The sequence below is a fragment of the Tenrec ecaudatus genome, chromosome 18, assembly GCF_050624435.1.
Source record: "Tenrec ecaudatus isolate mTenEca1 chromosome 18, mTenEca1.hap1, whole genome shotgun sequence".
In the NCBI taxonomy this organism is placed as follows: Eukaryota; Metazoa; Chordata; class Mammalia; order Afrosoricida; family Tenrecidae; genus Tenrec; species Tenrec ecaudatus.
The window spans coordinates 9,413,655-9,430,624 of record NC_134547.1 but is presented as its reverse complement, the minus strand read 5'-3'; the positions used below and the strand labels follow the sequence as shown (position 1 = coordinate 9,430,624).

At 57.7% G+C, this 16,970-nt stretch overlaps 1 protein-coding gene across 1 annotated transcript; it reads right to left on the bottom strand.

The window, feature by feature from the left end:
- Positions 1–4,662: 4,662 nt before the first annotated feature.
- On the bottom strand, positions 4,663–16,668 carry KDELR1 (KDEL endoplasmic reticulum protein retention receptor 1). The gene is made up of 5 exons (XM_075537548.1): positions 16,376–16,668; positions 15,683–15,783; positions 14,800–14,958; positions 9,165–9,417; positions 4,663–5,423 (listed from the first exon to the last, which is right to left on the bottom strand). The coding sequence occupies exons 1-5, from the start codon at positions 16,464–16,466 to the stop codon at positions 5,389–5,391; spliced, it is 639 nt and encodes a 212-aa protein (XP_075393663.1). The 5' UTR covers positions 16,467–16,668; the 3' UTR covers positions 4,663–5,388.
- Between the last annotated feature and the right edge of the window lie 302 nt (positions 16,669–16,970).

Here is a 16,970-nt window from a genome sequence, read left to right as displayed (position 1 = left end):
TCCCTCCCCAGGCCTTTCTTCCGCTCCACATACCGGACTGGGTGGGTTCGAACCACCAACCTTATCATTGGCACCGCCCCTGGGTCTTCTCCGCTCGCTGGTGCCACTCAGACAGGAGCTGCCGACCACAAAGGGTGGGTCTGACAAACAGACATTTGTTTTCTTGCAGTTCAGGAAGCTAGACCTCGGATGTCAGGGTTTCGACTGAGGACCAGAAAGGGGATTTCTCCGTCCGTTCCAGAAGTAGGTCTTCCATACCGATGTCCAGGGGGTACCTACTGCACCCCCTCTCGTTAGCTCCTCTCTGTCCCCTCTGCTCTGGTTACATCTTGGGAGAGTTGTAAGGTGCACCCTGCCCCAAGATGGCCTCAAGAACCGGGCAAAACCTCCTGTTTCCAGCCCGGGTCCCATCCACTTACTCGCTGGTGGGGAGTGGAGTAGGGTGGGCTGGGGGTTGTTGGCAAGGGATGCGGTTCCACCCCACATGTCCCTTTTTCCTCCGGCTGTGACAGCGTAGCTCCGGCCACGCTGTGTGTCCATGGCTGGTTTTCAGATGGGTGCACACCGGGACGGGGCCAAAGGACAGAGCGCCCCCACCCTCCCCCCAGTCCAAGTGCCCTCCTTCCTGCCTCAGCTGGTGGGGCAAAATCCTGTGAACACAGGGGACCTTGGGTCGAAAGCCAGCCAGCCAGCAAAGTGTGCAAGAAACCATGCCATGCTCCCTGCCAGCGAGTCCAGTCCAACTCGTAGCGGCCCTCTAGGACAGCATATAACTACCCCTGCGGGTTTCCCTGACCGAGACTGCTTGAGAAGGAAGCAAGCCTCATCTCTCTCCCTCGGAGCGGCGGGTTCTAACTCGTGACCTTGTGTTCAAGGGCTCAGTGGGAAACCCACTACCCCCCGCCCCGCAGGGCTCAGGAATCACACAGCCTCTGCTAAAATAGAGACTGAAGTGAAGGAGCCCCCATCTCACCCCCATGCCCTGCAAATCCCACTCTCTCTGCTAACCCTCAATTTCCTCTTCTGAGAAAAGTCCCTCTCTAGGGAACCAGGTGCGCAGAGGCCGCCCAGCCAGGTGAGCTCAGCACCCAGCACAAAATCACAGTTGCCATTAGCCAACATGGAAACACACACACACACACACACACACCACCCCCACCACCACCCAGGCCCCATGGGCACATGTTAAATGCTCAGCTACCTGCCTCCCGAGTGAGGCCTCTGGGTGGTGCAAACGCTCTGCTGTCACCCCAAAATTGAAAACTAGGGGTTCGAGCCCCTCCCAGAGAGAATCAGACGAAAAGCCTGGGGTGTCCTTGTGGAAAATGTGTCTGTCCATTCAGAAGAAAACCCAGTGGGGTGCCACTCCACCTGGGCACACAGGGGTCTCCCACGTGAGTCAGGAGTCTCCTGGTGGCAACTGCACCCGGCTCAGGAGCAGAGTTGCCCTCCAGAGACGTAGGGGACGAAGCCACAGCAGCAGGGAGCAGGGACCTCTTAGGAGCTTGACTCTTCTCCAAACCAAACTCACTGCCATGGAGTTGATTCTGACTCACAGCGACCCTACAGGACAGTAGAACAGCTCCTGTGGGTTTGCAAGACTAGAACTCTTAACCGGAGCTGACAGCTTCATCTTTCTGCCCCGTGGACTGTGGGTTCACACTGATGTCTTGGCATCACCCCCTACGCCAAACCTCTGTGTCCATCCTGTTCTTTCTCATAACTTGGAAGTGATTAGGGTTAGGTCCCACCCAACTCTGGTCTACCCTCAGGAGCATAGGGGGGAAAACCCAAAACCTCCCTACCTCCAAACAGGGTCATACTGACAAGTATCAAACCCAACCCACATCCGCTGTCATCAGGTTCATTCCGAGTCATAGCGACCCTATAGCACAGGGTAGAACTGCCCCTATAGGTTTCCCAGACGCTGACTCTTTTTTTTTCTTTTTAAAATCATTTTATCGGGGGCTCCTACCACTCTCATCCCAACCCGTCCAACCATCCGTTGTATCAAGTACATTTGTCCATATGTTGCCATCATCATTCTCAAAACATTTTCTTTCTCTTTTTTTTTTAATGGATGACAACCGATTGGTTTCTTTTCTTGTTTAATCCTTTTATTAGGGGCTCATACAACTCTTATCACCATCCATACACACATCGATTGTGTCAAGCACATTTGTACATTCATTGCCCTCATCGTTCTCAAAACATTGGCTCTCCAATTAAGCCCCTGGCATCGGCTACTCATTTTTTCCCTCCTCCCTCCCCAGAACATTTTCTTTCTACCTGAGCCCTTGATATCAGCTCCTCATCACCCCCCCACCCCTGTAACTCTTTACAGGAGCAGACAGCCCCATCTTTCCCCCAAGCAGCTTGATGATGGTTTCAAACTGCCGACCTTGTGGTCAGCAGCCCAGCACGTTGCCCATTAAGCCACGAGAGCTCCTTGACTCGATCAAAGGTCACAATTTCCAAAGACGTGCCAAGAGCCAGGCACTTTTTAACACACGTGAAGGACATGAGCTTGGCGTGTAGGGACCGCGGAGGAGACTGGGAACATTTCAGTTCCTTGGCCTTTCTTCCCAAACCACCCCCCTGCCCCAGGAAACACCGGCGCCAGCCCACAACAAACGGAATCGGCCACCGAGCCAAGTCCCAGGGACTCTAGTGACAATCTCACGTCCCATCTATTCAGCGCCAGCCATCTGTTGCCGCTCAGAAATGAGGACCCAGCAGGGCCAGGCTGACTGATTCTCGGGGGCAGCCAGCAGCCCAGCTTCTGATGGGGAAAGCTGGCTTTTAAAGGCTGGCAGCCCAGGGTCCTTTCTGTCAGGAAAGCAGCATGGGGGCTCCATAAAATGCCCCACCAGCCAAGGGAAGGGAGGGAGGGCGGGCGGGCCTGCCAGTTAGCAAGCCCTGGCACGCACACAAGAGCAAGAGCACTGCTCTTCAAGGACCTCCGCCACCCGAGAATCTGGAAAGTTCTGTGAGGGTCTCTGCAAACTCTCCTCCCCAGGGAGCAGCTGAGCATCTTAAGAGGACTCAAATCTCTCATATCCCTGTGTCTCCCCTAATTCCAATTGCCCGAGGATGATTGATGGGGAGAAAGTGGAAGCAAAGAAGAGGGGCTGGGGGAGAACCCCTGGCTCCTCAGTCCTGCTCTAATAGAACCACCGCAAGCTGATAACAAACTCATCTCTCACGGTTGAGAAGGCTCTCAAAAAAACCCACTGCCATCCAGTGGACTCATGGTGACCCTAGAGGGCAGAGTTGAACTGCCCCTGTGCGTTTCTCCAAGGCTGGCAACATCCAGAGTAGAAAGCCTCATCTTCGTCCCAAGAAACTGCTAGTGGCTTCAAACTGCTGGCCCTGAGACTGGCAGCCTGAGGCACAACCCACTACGCGACCAGGCTCCTTGTTAAGGAGGCTGGAAGTGTGAATTCAAGTCCCCTGTGCTGGGTGAAGGCTTTCTCTCTCTTTGTTGGCTCTGTATCTCTTAAGCTCCGGTTCCTGGTTTCCCTGAGGATCTCCACGGGGCCTGGTGTCTCGTCCCCCATCTCAGCTCCTTTTCAAACCAAACCAAACTCACTGCCATCGACCTGATGCCCACTGGCAGCCACCTGTATGGAACAGGGTAGAACTGCCCCCGTGGGTTTCCCCAGACTAGGTAACTCTTTACAGGGAAGAGCCTCATCTCTCTCCTGAGGAAGGGATGGCGACTTTGAACTGATGACCTTGTGGTTAGCAGCCCCACTCTGCTATCAGGGCCCCTGCTGCTGGGATAGCAGGTCAGAGACTGGCTTTGGACACCCCCTTCCAAACCCTGCCCCATTAACACGACACAGACAACTGTGGTGCTTAGACTGTACGCTACTTGATGACAACTGTGTGGAGGTGGATTGGGGGCGGGGGTTCAATCTATCGGGCAGGCAGGTGATCACCTGGTGATGTTTGGGGGTGGGGGGCTTATGAGACTCTAGGAACTTCTCCAGCTCTGGCACTGCCATCCCTCCTTGCTGGGATTCTGTCTGCTTCCAGGGGTGGCCCCACAGGGGCCCCAGATCCTGGGTGCCAACCTGGGAGTTGACGGCACTGTCAGCGCCCGACACTGCCCACACGATGACCTAAGGCCCACGGGACTCTGCACCCAGCGGCCTGTGGTCCCCTTGCTTTCTGCATCATCGGTCTACAGCTACTGGAGTCTAAGAGGCTCAGCCAGCCCTGGACTTGAGTTGGACTGGACCGGGACACCCTGACACCGGTTTGTTCCTCTAGACAACCCAGCCTAACACATTCCTAACCCACATTCCTAATGCGGCCGGAACCATAGGCCCAAAGGTGAGGACTTACGGCGCCTGATTTTTGCAGGGGACAAGGGACCCTGGTGACGTAGTGGTTTGCGTGTTGGGCTGCTAGTCCCAAGGTCGGCAGTCTGAACCCACCAGCTGCTCTGACGGAGACAGATGAGGCTGTCTGCCCCGGGAAAGACGTGCAGCCTCAGAAACCCACAGCACTGTCCTGTACACTCACTACGAGTCAGAACCAACTCAATGGCAGGGCGACTTGAGAAGGGGGGGGGGAGAACGGGACACACAGATCAATCCTTAACACACACACACCAGCACCACCACCCTCAAAACACCAGCAGATCAGACTAGGTGTAGTGAAAGAGAGAGGGTTGTTTTCCTCATTTTATTTCAAGAGAACAAAGAATCAATTGTCAACTTTGTACAAAAACCTGGTGTCAGAGTGGTGGTGATCTTGGGCTGGCGCCTTCCCCTCCCACCAAGATGCCAAAGGAAAAAAAATCAGGATGAGGCCCACACGCCCACACTCTGAAAGAAATCACTATGAAAAAAGCCAGGGGCCCCTTCCAGGTCCCCAGCCCAGGAGGGCGGCCTGGGCCAGGGCTGTGCTCACAGGGCCAGCGAGGCCACGTTGCCGCGGGTGGATTTAGTGTTTGGCACCCATTGGGGGCGGGGGGAGGGAAGGAGTCTGGAAGACAGCCAAGGAAAAAAGATGCCCTGTGGCCCGGGCGCCGGCTCATGGAATCCTGCGGGAAACGTTTATTAAAAAATCCGGAGCCCAGGCAGTCGCCAGAGGAGTCGTCGGAATAAAAATAAAAACCTAAATCGCGAAAAGATTGTGTGGTGGTTCTTGTCGTTTTCTTCTCAAAAGGCAAAGAACTACAAACGGCGGCTCTAAGAGGCGGGTCCTTCACCTGCCCTGTCCCGGGAAGCCCGGCAGGAGGGGGTGGGGAGCGGGGAAAGGCTGGTTCTTTAAAAAGTCACCTCGGTGGGTGGGTGGGTGGGCGAGCGGGCGGCTGCCCTCGCCTTCTCCAGGCCAAGGCCGCTGTCCGGTCCGGGAGAGGGGCGGTGGCCATGGCTATGCGGGCAAGCTCAGCTTCTTCCCCTTCAGGACTGCGGAGAGAAAGGAAGGGGGGTCACCGAGATGTCCTGCCCTGCAGCCCCCCACATCCCAACCACGCCCCGCTGGGGCACTGGGCAGGGCCTGGACGCTGAGAATTGTAAGTTCCAGGGAAAGTCAACATAAATCGAAGCCCTTCACCCCCAACCCCTAGCGGTCATCTTTCCTAGCAGCCTGTTAAGTGTCAGGCTGCTGACCGGACGTGGCTGGCTGCTCCTGGAAAGATGACCAGCTTGGAAACCCTTTAGGGCAGTTTGGCTGGGTCACATGGTTCGCTAGGCGCTGGAATCGACTTAACAAGGATCCCTGGTGGCAGGAGGGCCGATCCTCGGCCGCTAAGGGAAAGGTTGAGAAAGGTCAGCCTTCTGCTCCCGGGAAGACCACGGCTCTTTTCTTTCACTTCCTAGTTCACCTGCCGTGCCTGGGACCTTCAAAACGGAAAAGCGGCGACCCAAGATTACACAAAACCAAACCAGGCCGTGCACGGCCACCACAGAATATTCTGATCCACAATGCCATAATTGACTTGATCAGAAAGGGGCGGAGGGGGGTGGAACAGAAAGCCAAATTCTCATGGGCTCCAGGCATTCTGGAGACAAGGGTCTGATATAATCTTTAAAAACATAAACCAAAGAAATCTCTCCCCAAGCCTTCTAAAAAACAGAACAACGGGCTTCACGAGTCAGGTGCCTCTTTTAAGCTTTTTCTTTTTTTAACTTTTTATCCTGCGTTGAGTGAAGCTTTACAGGCTTCCGATGCCACAATCCATGCACATTTGGTTTCCTCTGGTTCCTGGCAAACCCTCTCCATGAGCCTTTGCTAGCCCACCTCCACCCTGCGTCTCCTGTCGCCCCCCCCCCCACTTTCCTAAGCCTGTGAACTGTGTCCTGGGGTCAAGGCGGTCCTTTGGCTGGGAACAAGGGCCTCGTCCATGGAGGGCACGCCTCACTGGGGTCTGAGAGCGGAGTCCTGGGGTGAGTGCAGCTGCAGGGTAGCTGAAGACCATCGGCTCAGGCTTTCCACAAGGTCAAGGTCAGCATTTACAACCCGTGGGTGCTCTCAGACAGACTCACAGACTCGGACACCCTGTAAGGGTGGCATCTGAGTCAGAACCAACTCAATGGCAGTGGGTTTTTGCCTCCCCGCCCCCCGTCCCTTTTTTTCTGTTGGTAGTACGCATTTAGAAATAGAAATGCATGAACTTCCGCGAGGCTCCGGAACAGGAGCCGTAATTCACCAGAAAGCTGACACATCACACGCAGGAAAGTGAGTGAGGCCATTTCCAAGAGGAGATGGAGAAACAGAACCAACCCCATGGCCAACGAGTCCACCCTGCCTCCTGGTGACCCTACTGGACGGGAGAACTGACACTGTCAATCAATCTGGATGGGAGCAGACAGCCTCGTCTCTCTCCCACCGGGCGGCTGGTGGGTTTGAACCACCTGCCTTCTGGTTAGCAGCCCAGGGCTTGATCCACAGTGCCACCAAGGTGTCTGTGTAAATATGCAAACGATGTCTCTGCTCCCTTTGGCGTGGCCCACCGTGACTCTAGCACAAGGGGCAGAAAGCGGCATGGCCTCCCTTTATCTCTACCCTGGACGGGAAGACGCGTCACCTGTGGGAAACCAACACGGAGGGAAACAGGATGGGGACTCTATTCCCTAACCTATCCCAGAGGGAATCTGGAAAGCTGGTCTTCCACGGTAGGAAAGCCTCCACTTTGGTAAGATAGAGGTCAAGTCCAAGTACATGATCCTGCTTTAAATATCCTTCCCACAGATTCTCCCCTGAACAGCCATGCTGCCTTAAAGGGAGCACATGGTTGATCCTATCTCCCTACAGAAGCAGACATCCTTTTGCTATCTCCTCCCACCATGTTACCCCCACCCCCACCCCCATGCCCCAATGAAGGTGTGAGGTTTCCTCACCTGTGAGCTCAGGGACCTTACTGTAGATGCCACCCACCCTGTGACGCATGTAACCACTGAAGATGCGTGTCTGACGGGTACCTACAAATGTCCCAAGACAGTAAAGGTTCTCCCTCACTTCTCCCAGTTCCGCATGGTCCCTCAAGAGGAGCCGAGGTGAGCATGCTACCATGTCACGTGTCTGCCTCCTTTATTTCACCCTCCCTCCTATCTTTCCAGCCTCTTTATGTATCATCGCCGTATAATTGGGCCGACTGGCCCTTCGGATGTTGGAGGCTGGTGTCCTCTGACATAGTCACCCGCTCCTCCCTGACCTTGCAAAAAAGACCCACTGCTCCGTGCCGTCACCAGCCAAGGTGCCAGGTTCACAAAGACATCCCCTGCTAGGTGTCTGCTCACTCCCTGGGGGAAGGCAGGGGCGGGATCCACCAAAAAGACAAACCTCACGGCCAAGGAGTCAACTCCCACTCCGTCCTTTCCTTTCACTGCCCCTGTGGCTTCGTCTTTATGGGAACTCAAAGCCTCGTCTTTCTCCCTTGGAGCAGCAGGGCTCCAGAGAGTTCGACATTTCTAGAACCATCGGCCTTCCAAGTTCAAAAGGGCAGCAGCTTGCCTGGGACAAAGTCCAGGAGCCGGAAGGGTTGGGAGAGGGGAGTCCAAGGCACGGGCAGCCCAGGGAGGAGGCGAGGTTAGTGCGTGTGTATGGTGGGGGTTGGCCACCCAGGACCTGAAACAGACCTTGTTTGAGTCGCTGGGTGGAAACCTGATGGGCGCTGTGAACTTCCACCTTCGCCCACTTCAGGAGAACAAGTTGAAAGAGAAAAGGACCTTGTTGAATGGAGGAGGGAATGAGTGAGGCCGGAAGGGGCGGAGCAGTATTAAAGGTGTGAGAGGGAGGGCTGTGGGCGTGGACACCCACGGGCAGGATGCCAGGGGCTTAGGAAGGACTTGGCAGAGGAAAGCTGGGGCCAGACACGGGATGAGCTTGGGGGAGAGGGCCCCATCGCCCCAGGTGGCAAAAACAGAGCTGCTGCTGGCCATCCAGTAGCTCCCCCTCCCGCCGGGGTAGCCCCAAGGTGGTAGCGTGGAACCATGGGGTGTTCCTGGTTGCCAGCTCTGGGATGCGATGGCCAGGTCTTTGTCTCTCATGTCACCTCCTTTCAGCTGGCAGATGAGTCATTGATTCCGATGCCCAGTGACCCCATAGCTAGAGTCCAACTGCCCAAGGGTTCCCCGGCTGCACCTGTATGGATGCCTTCTGCCTGCCTCATCTTTCTCCAGCATAGCCGCTGCTGGGTTTAAACCGCCGAGCCTGCAGTTAGCAGCCGAGCAGTCGCCTCCGCCACCGCGACACTAGGGCTCCTTCCCTTTCTCCCAAACCAAGAACACCACACTCATTGCCGCCGAGTTGATTCAACTCACTGGATCCCGACAGGACAGGTCAGAACTGCCCCTGTGGGTTTCCGAGGCTGTGAATCTTTATGGGAGTAGAAAGCCTCGTCTTTCTCCCCAGGAGCGGCTGGTGGGTTCGAACCACCGACCCTGTGGTTGGCAGCTGAGTCCTTAATCACTGCCCTGGGCTTCTAGGTAGGAAATGGCATGGACTGTTCAGACGTTGGTGCCTAGGACACCGTGACCTTCCCTCCCTGATGGCACCTCAAGAGGCCCAGGGTCCACGGGGAGATCTTTGTAGGAGCCCGAGCTCCGAAGCCCTGCTGGAGAGCAGATACCCTGCTGCTCTACTAGGGGTCAGAGAGCTGGGGAGCCCTTGCCGGCCTTCCCGCCACCCCACTTCCGCTCCGCTACCTTTGGTGATGTAGAGGTAGAAGAAATCGCAGTAAAGGACCGTCTGAACCAGGCCGGCCACGATGGCGATGAGGTCGAAGAAGCCCTCAAAGTGGTAGCGCCAGATCCAGTTGAAGAGATAGAGCGTGCGGTAGACGCCGAGGGCGAACAGGTAGTGGCTGGTGATGGTCTCCGCCTCGCCCGTCTTGCTCACCATGAACAGCTGCGGCAGGATGGCCACCGACTCCAGGTAGATGGAGAAGGTCCAGAGGATCTGTGGGGAGGCCGGGACGGACTCAGGGGGGCCAGCCCAGCGCCCGCGGTCCCCCGACCCGGCTGATTAGGTGTGTAACCTGTGGTGGATACTGTATAAACACTGGTGGGAAAGCGTCCTGAGAAGATAGTAATTGAGTTTTCCTGGAGAACCTTTCCAACCCCACTTGGTAGCTCGGTCAGCTAAGCACTGAGCTGCTTACCACAAGGCCGGTGGTTCAACCCCCCAGGTGCTCCACAGGAGAATGATGAGGCTGGATGTTCCCGTAAAGATTTACCGCCACCCCCCACACTCAGGGTGACAACAGAAACCTGGGTGAAGGGAGATGGCGTAGGATGAGAAAAAATAATTTATAATTGATCAAGGGTTCACGGGGGGGGGGGGGGAAGGAAAAATAAAAGAAGCTGCTACCAAGGGCTCACGTAGAAAGAAAATGTTTTGAAAAGGATGACGGCCACATGTGTACCAGTGTGCTTGATGCAGTGGATGGATGGATGGATGGGTGGGTGGTGAAAAGAGCTGTGAGAGGCGGAGGGAGGGTGGGTTGGAAAGAGGGAACCGATTACAAGGATGTGACCTCCTCCCTGGGGGACGGACAACAGAAAAGTAGGTGAAGGGAGACGTTGGACAGGGCAAGATATGACAAAATAATAATTTATAAATTATCAAGGGCTCATGAAAGAGGGGGGAGTAGTGAGGGAGGGGGGAATGAGGAGCTGATGCCAAGGACTTATGTGGAGAGCAAATGTTTTGAGAATGATGAGGGCAGCGAATGTACAAATGTGCTTGACACATGGATGGATGGATGGATTGTGATAAGAGTTGTATGCGCCCCTAATAAAATGATTTAAAAAAAAAGCTGTAAAATGATTTAAAAACCAAACCTTTACAACCTCGGAAACCCAGAGGTCGAAGGGACTTGGTGGCAGTGGGTTTATTGATTTATTTCCCTCCCAGAGTTTCAACAATCACAACAAAAAAGTTGAAAAATAGAAATTTAAAAAGCATATCCCGTACAGACTCGTGCAGAAGCCTAGTTTTCCAGCACATTTTAAAGGCAGTTTTTCTAGTAAAACTAGGTACCTCGGTTGATATTTGGGTTGGCTTACACTCGAGCATGTATGGTATACAAAGACATACACGTGCACATATACAAATATACATATATATATGTGCGTGTACATATATATATATTTACCATCAGAAAAAGGGGCCCCAATTTAACAGATGTGGGTTGTGGTGAATGCCACAACCAAGCAGGTCGCCCACTTCTGTGGTCAGCTGGCAACACCACACGGTCACTCCTTGTGTGTGCCCTGACCCCCATGCCCACCAAGTCCTTTCTCGCGCTCAGCTCAGTGACGCATAGGGCTGTCTTCCCCACAGCGAGTGCTGCGGCCCTCTGGGGGTGCCGAGGTGACCCAGAAAACTGGAACGCACTGCCCCTGAGTCGATGCCAAGTCACAGGGGGCCTCTAGGAGGAACTGAACCGCCCCTCTGAGTTTCAAAGATTACAACTCTTTCCGGGAGCAGGCGGTCTCCTCTCACTCCTGAAGAGCGGCTGGTGGGTTTGAACCCTTGACCCTGCAGTTAGCAGGCTAAACCCGCACCACCAGGGCCCCCTTAAAAAATCGTGTGTATGGCCCTTAACGGAGACTGAACCCTCGACCTTGGCCTTACCAGCACCCAGTTCTAACCAACCAATGGAGCTGGCTGGCAGGTGTATGGGGCCTGTGCTTCGGTTCCCAGCTGGGAGTAGGTTTCCGGTTGCGTTAATAAGGCAATGCAATGCTCTTCATTCATGGGGCTAAAGCCCCAAGCACCCCCATGGAGTGGTGCTGGCTTGCAGGGACCCCGAGCTTCGTGAGACTTTACGGGAGCAGACAGCCTCATCCGTCTCCTTCAAAGGGGCTGGTGGGTTTGAACTGGCCGCCTTGCAGTTAGTTATCTAACACCTCACCCGCAGCGCTAGCAGGGCTCCTGTGCTCACAGGGAAAACCCAAGCCGAGCTGCCTGCCGCCGAGTCCCTGTGGGACAGGGTAAACTGCCCCTGTGGGTTTCTGAGGCTTAACGCTTTCACGTTGAGGAGAAATAAAAATCTCATTCAGCATATGCAGCGATGGGAAAAGAGGGGTGACAAAAGACTAACAGTCACCCCATCAAGGCTCCGTCTGACCGAATCTCAGGGCCATAATTCTTTATGGGAGTAAAAAGCCTCGCCCATCTCACAAGGTGCGGCCGGTGGTGTCAAACCGCTGGCCTGGTGGTTAGTAGCCCAACTCAAAACCACGAAGCCAGCAGGGGCTCCTTCCGTGTGGAAGGCAGGTGCTAGATCCCCGCGAGGGCAGGGATGGAGTAAGAGCAATGCGAGGTCTCCTTGGGGAAGCCCGGGAGCAGCATCTCAAAGAACCGGACCTTCCCGGAGCGGGGACCTGCAGCCTCCACTGCGGGAGAATCTGTCTTTCGGGTTGAGCCTTAGCTGACTGAGACAGCCGCTGGGTCTAGGGGAACAGTGAGGGTACCCTACAAGTGGGGAGAAGGGACGCAGGTGCCGGATAGCCCCTTCTTGGTCTCGGGCTCCCAGAAAGTCACCACCTAACCTGGCCTTGACCTTCAGAGCACCTCCTCACCCCCAAATCTGGGCACAGAACAGGTGATGGGCGTGGTTCCAGCAGGGAGGTTCTGGGTGGTGGGAGTGGGGGTGGCCCTTTTTTTTCCCTTTACTCCCTTCTAGTTTGTGTTTCAGGTGTTCACGGGCCTCCCCGAACCCTCTGAGGTTAAGTTCTATTGTTATCCCCGTTGTACAGATGGGGAGACTGAGGCCCAGGAGGACAGCATCACAGGTTCGAGCAACTTAAGGACCCGGGTTCCCACCCAGGCAGCTGGCGTCCAGGGCTGGCTCCCAAGATCACCCAGAATCCTCAGTGGCTGTAGAAACACACCCATTTGAGAAATGCCACACACCCAAAGGTGGCCCTGAAGGAAGTGGACGAGGGAAGGGCCTGTCATGTTTTACTTCACAATTTCTGTGACACCTGACTTCTTCAGGAAGTGTATTTACCTTCTTTGGGGGAAACAAATGCCACCTTCAGGGTGTGACAGTGCACAGCAGAGGTTTCGGGGAGAGGAGGCCTGGTGGAGAGATGCCTAAGCACTGCTAAGTCAGTGGTTTGAAACCACCAGCCGCTCCACCGGGGCAAGACCTGCAGGGTGGGAAGTAAGTGGGCCTGGGTCCCGATCCTGGCAACGGTCCCCTCTGAGCCTCCCAGGGGGCCTCCGAGGAGCACCCAGCCGGGGCCAATATTTGGCATGGGGACATCCTTTCTCTGAAGGGCCCCCAGAGAAGAAAACCAAAACTCGCTGCCGTGGAGGGGAGGCCGACTCCCCGTGCCCCTGCAGGGCAGGGTAGAACTGCCCCTGTGGGTTTTGGAGACGGCAGCTCTTTAAGGGAGCAGAGAGGCGTTGACGTCCCCCCTCCGAGCAGCTGATGGTTTCCATCCGCTGACCTTGTGGTTAGCAGCCCCATGTGCACCAGCTAGGCCACCAGGAGGTATGTAAATGAGCTGGGGGACTGCTGACCAGCTGCTCCAAGGGAGCAAGATGGGGCTTTCTACTCCTGTGAAGAGTTCCGGTCTCGGAAACCCACAGGGGCAGTTCTGCCCTGGGCTGCAGGGTCGCGGTGCGCCGGCCTCCACTCGATGGCGCTGGGCGTGGAGAGTTGGAGGTGGGGGCTCAGTGGCGACACACGCGACTGTGGGAGAAAGGGCCTGGCGATCTGCCCCCATGAAGACCCCACCACAGTCTTGTCTCTGGGGCAGCTCAACTCTGTCCCCTAGCATGGGTGCCATGAGTCGGGATCAACAACAACTACAAGCCTGATGGGTGGTCCAGTTGGGCATGGGTTCAAACCCACTCAGAGGCACCTGGGCACAGGCCTGGTGGACTGCTCTCAAAAGTGCACAGTCTTACAAACCCTGGCACTCGGCCCTCCTTGCCAGCACGGGGTTGCTGTGGGCCAGAGTGAGCCAGGAGTGACCCCCCACCCACCCTACCCCCTGGTAACTGACCGAAGAGGCATGAGCAGCTCACACTTTCACGCCAAGCCACAACAGCCCGGTCCTGCCCGGTGGACTGCCAACTGCTGGTGGTCCCCCGTGGGTCAGAGTAGAACTGGGCTCCAGTGTTCGCAGGGGCTGGCTTTGAGGATGTCGGCTGCCAAGCCTTTCCTCCCAGGCCCCGCTGGCTGGACCCTTGAACCGCCAGCCTCTCAGTGGGCAGCAGACACTTCACGGGCAAGCCGTACAGGTCCCGCCAAAACATCACAGAAGAGGCACCACGTGACGGCAGCCACCCTCATGGTAGTGAGGAAGTACCGGGCACTGCGGTACGCACTTCAGCCCAAGGACACACATCTGATCCTGTACTTGTGACCCTAGATAGACTCGCCCATGGCCATCGAGTTGATCCCAACTCACTCGCAGCGACCTTGCAGGACAGAGTAGAACTGCCCCTGTGGGTTTCCGAGGCTGTAATGCTGTACAGGAGGAGACAGCCTTAGCTTTCCCCCATGAAGTGGCCAGTGGGTTTGAACCGCTGACCTTGCGGCGAGCCCCCCAAGGCATAGATGAAACCCATGTTATGGATGAGGAGACTGAGGGGCTGCAAAGTGAGAGGACTGGCCTAAGGCCCCACAACTGCTAAGTGGAAGACCACCTACTGCTACCAAGGCCGTTCTGAGTCCCAGAGGTCCTACAGACGGGTTCTGGGGCTGCAGGTCTGGGTTGGAACAGCCAGCCTCATCTTTCTCCCAAGGAGCGGCTGGCGGGTTCAAACCACCAACCTGGCAGCCAGCCGTCCAATGCTAGCTTCCCTCACAGCACCACTACGGCTCCTTGCTAGGTAGCCGAGGTGTGTTTCAGGTCCCCATTCTCTGGTTTTGGAGCCCACGGGACATAAAGTCTCACGGTAGCCTGAGGCTCACTTGACCAACAGACAACTGAGGCACCGGGCTGTCAAGGCACACGAGGAAAGGTCAGAGCTGGGGCTCCGATTCAAGCACTCTGGTCCCAGGGCTGCAGCTCCCCGCCCTTGAGCAAACGGCCTGGCACTCACTGGGCTAGTGGCCCTGGACGACTCCTCTGGACTCCGGAAGCCCCAATTGGTTCAACCGGACCATGGGGCTGCCATCGAAGTGAATGGGCATGGGTGAAAGGCTTGCAGGACCCGTCTGGCCCCAGCAAGTGCTACGGCTGGGTTCCTGTCAGCTCACTCCAGGCACTGAATGTCGATGTCCCCCGCAATGGGGACCTTTGGGAGCTGGGCAGCGAGTCCGCTTCAGCAGCCATGCCACCCACCAGCACGGGGAGTGTGCGGGCAGCCTACCTCCAGAGGGGTGAAGTCGTGGTTGACCAGGAACGCCAGGATGGCCGTGGGGACAATGAGAAACTCCACCCGGAATGTGTCGTGGTTCCCGTCGTACGTGGCTTTGAACTTGCTGTAGATCATCCAGACCGTGGTGAAGGAGCAGGCGATATAGACCACCTGTCCGGGGGTGGAGGGGACAGACGCCTCAGCCCCCTAAAGGCTTGGCCCAGGAGTCTAAGCAAGATGGGGCCCCCTTAGTTCCTCCTCCCTCAGACTCAGGAGTCGGGGTCCTCTGCCCTCCTCCCTCAGACTCAGGAGTCGGGATCCCCTGCCCTCCTCCCTCAGACTCAGGAGTCGGGGTCCCCTGCCCTCCTCCCTCAGACTCAGGAGTCGGGGTCCCCTGCCCGCCTCCCTCTAACACAGGAGTCTGGGTCCCCTGTCCCTCCTCCCTCAGACTCAGGAGTCTGGATCCCCTGCCCTCCTCCCTCAGACTCAGGAGTCGGGGTCCCCTGCCCTCCTCTCTCAGACTCAGGAGTCTGGATCCCCTGCCCTCCTCCCTCTAACACAGGAGTCGGGGTCCCCTGCCCTCCTCCCTCAGACTCAGGAGTCCGGATCCCCTGCCCTCCTCCCTCTAACACAGGAGTCGGGGTCCCCTGCCCTCCTCCCTCTAACACAGGAGTCGGGGTCCCCTGCCCTCCTCCCTCAGACTCAGGAGTCGGGGTCCCCTGTCCCTCCTCCCTCTAACACAGGAGTGGGGTCCCCAGGCCCTCCTCCTTCAGATCCAGTAGTCAGGGCCCCCTACTTTCTTGGGACCCAGGAGTTGGAATTTTTCGCCCCCTCCTCCCTCAGCCCCAGGAGTCTTGACGCCCCAGCTTTTCCCAGGAGGTGGGCAGGGCCGTACCTTCATGCACGTGTTGTAGAGGGAGATGTAGTTGGTGAAGAGGTCCAAGTAGCGGGCAGTGAACACCACCGCAAACAGGACCTGGCTCTTCCCCGAAATCCCTGTGGTCCAGAGGGGAGGACGGGGTGGGCTGCACGAGGAATCCATGCAGGGTGCCGCCCGGGCCGGCCCTGGGGTGCAGCTGTCCCCGGAGGCCGCCCCGCCCGCCCCCCAGAAGGGCCCGCTCCCCGCGGCTCACAGCCAGGGGGCGGCCCGGGCCCCGCAGCTACTCCAGCCCGAGGCTCTGGCCCGGACTAGGCCTCACGGCCGCCGGGACCCGCTTCAGAAGTCCCCCCCGTCCGGAGCCGGGGCGGGGCGCACGGAGGACCCCCCCGCCTGCCCTCGGGGCCCCCCGCCCCCCGGAACCGGCCGCCTCCCTCCCGCGCCCGTCGGGCCGCCAGCGTCCACGTCATCAGTTCCCCGTCGCCTCCCCGCCCGCCCGCCACGCCGCGGCCGGCTCCCTGTTCCGGAACCCCGGACGGGACCCGGGGGGGGCATCGGGGCCCCGGGGCGCTCCCGGAACGGTCTCCCCGCCCGGCCCCCCTGACTTGGAAGCGGTGGGGGGAGGGTCAGTTCCCCTCTCCGAGCGGCGGGACGCCTCCTTCCAACTCTTCCTTCCCCTCTTTCGGGGGCCCGGGGCCCGGGGGGTCTCACCGGCACAGGAGCGGGACTTCCAGATTTTGAGCAGGAGCAGGATGATGGCCAGGAGGTGGGAGAGGTCCCCCAAGAATCGGAAGAGGTTCATGGTCGGGGGCGCTCGGGCAGGGCGGCGCTGGAAGGAGGCAGGCAGGCGGGGGGCGGCCCCCCGGGCTGCGGTGCTGGCCGGCGGCTGGGCCCGGGCGGGACAGGGGCCCTCGGTGGGCTCGGCACCGGGGAGGGGGACCCGGGAAGGGGGAGCCGAGGCCGGAGCTGGTGGCCGAGCCGGAGCTGGGAAGAGGGAGGCGGGGGGCGGGGAGGGGCCCCGGCGCGGAGGCTCCGCCCCCAGGGCGGGCCGGCTCTCGGGCGCCCCCTGTCGGCGATGTCGGGTGCCGTTCAAGGCGACTCCGACTCCTAGCGGACGGAGGAGGAACTGCCCCAGAGGGATTTTCCTGGGCTGTCATCTGGAAGGGAGCGGATCGCGGAGGGCCGGGTGTTTAACCATTGCCTATGGGCGCAGAGTGGATCCGGAGTTCACCCCCACGGGGTCCCTGGGACAGGAAGCTCTGGCTTTTATAAGTCTGTGCTTCTGTAAGGCGAGGTGGTCTGCCTC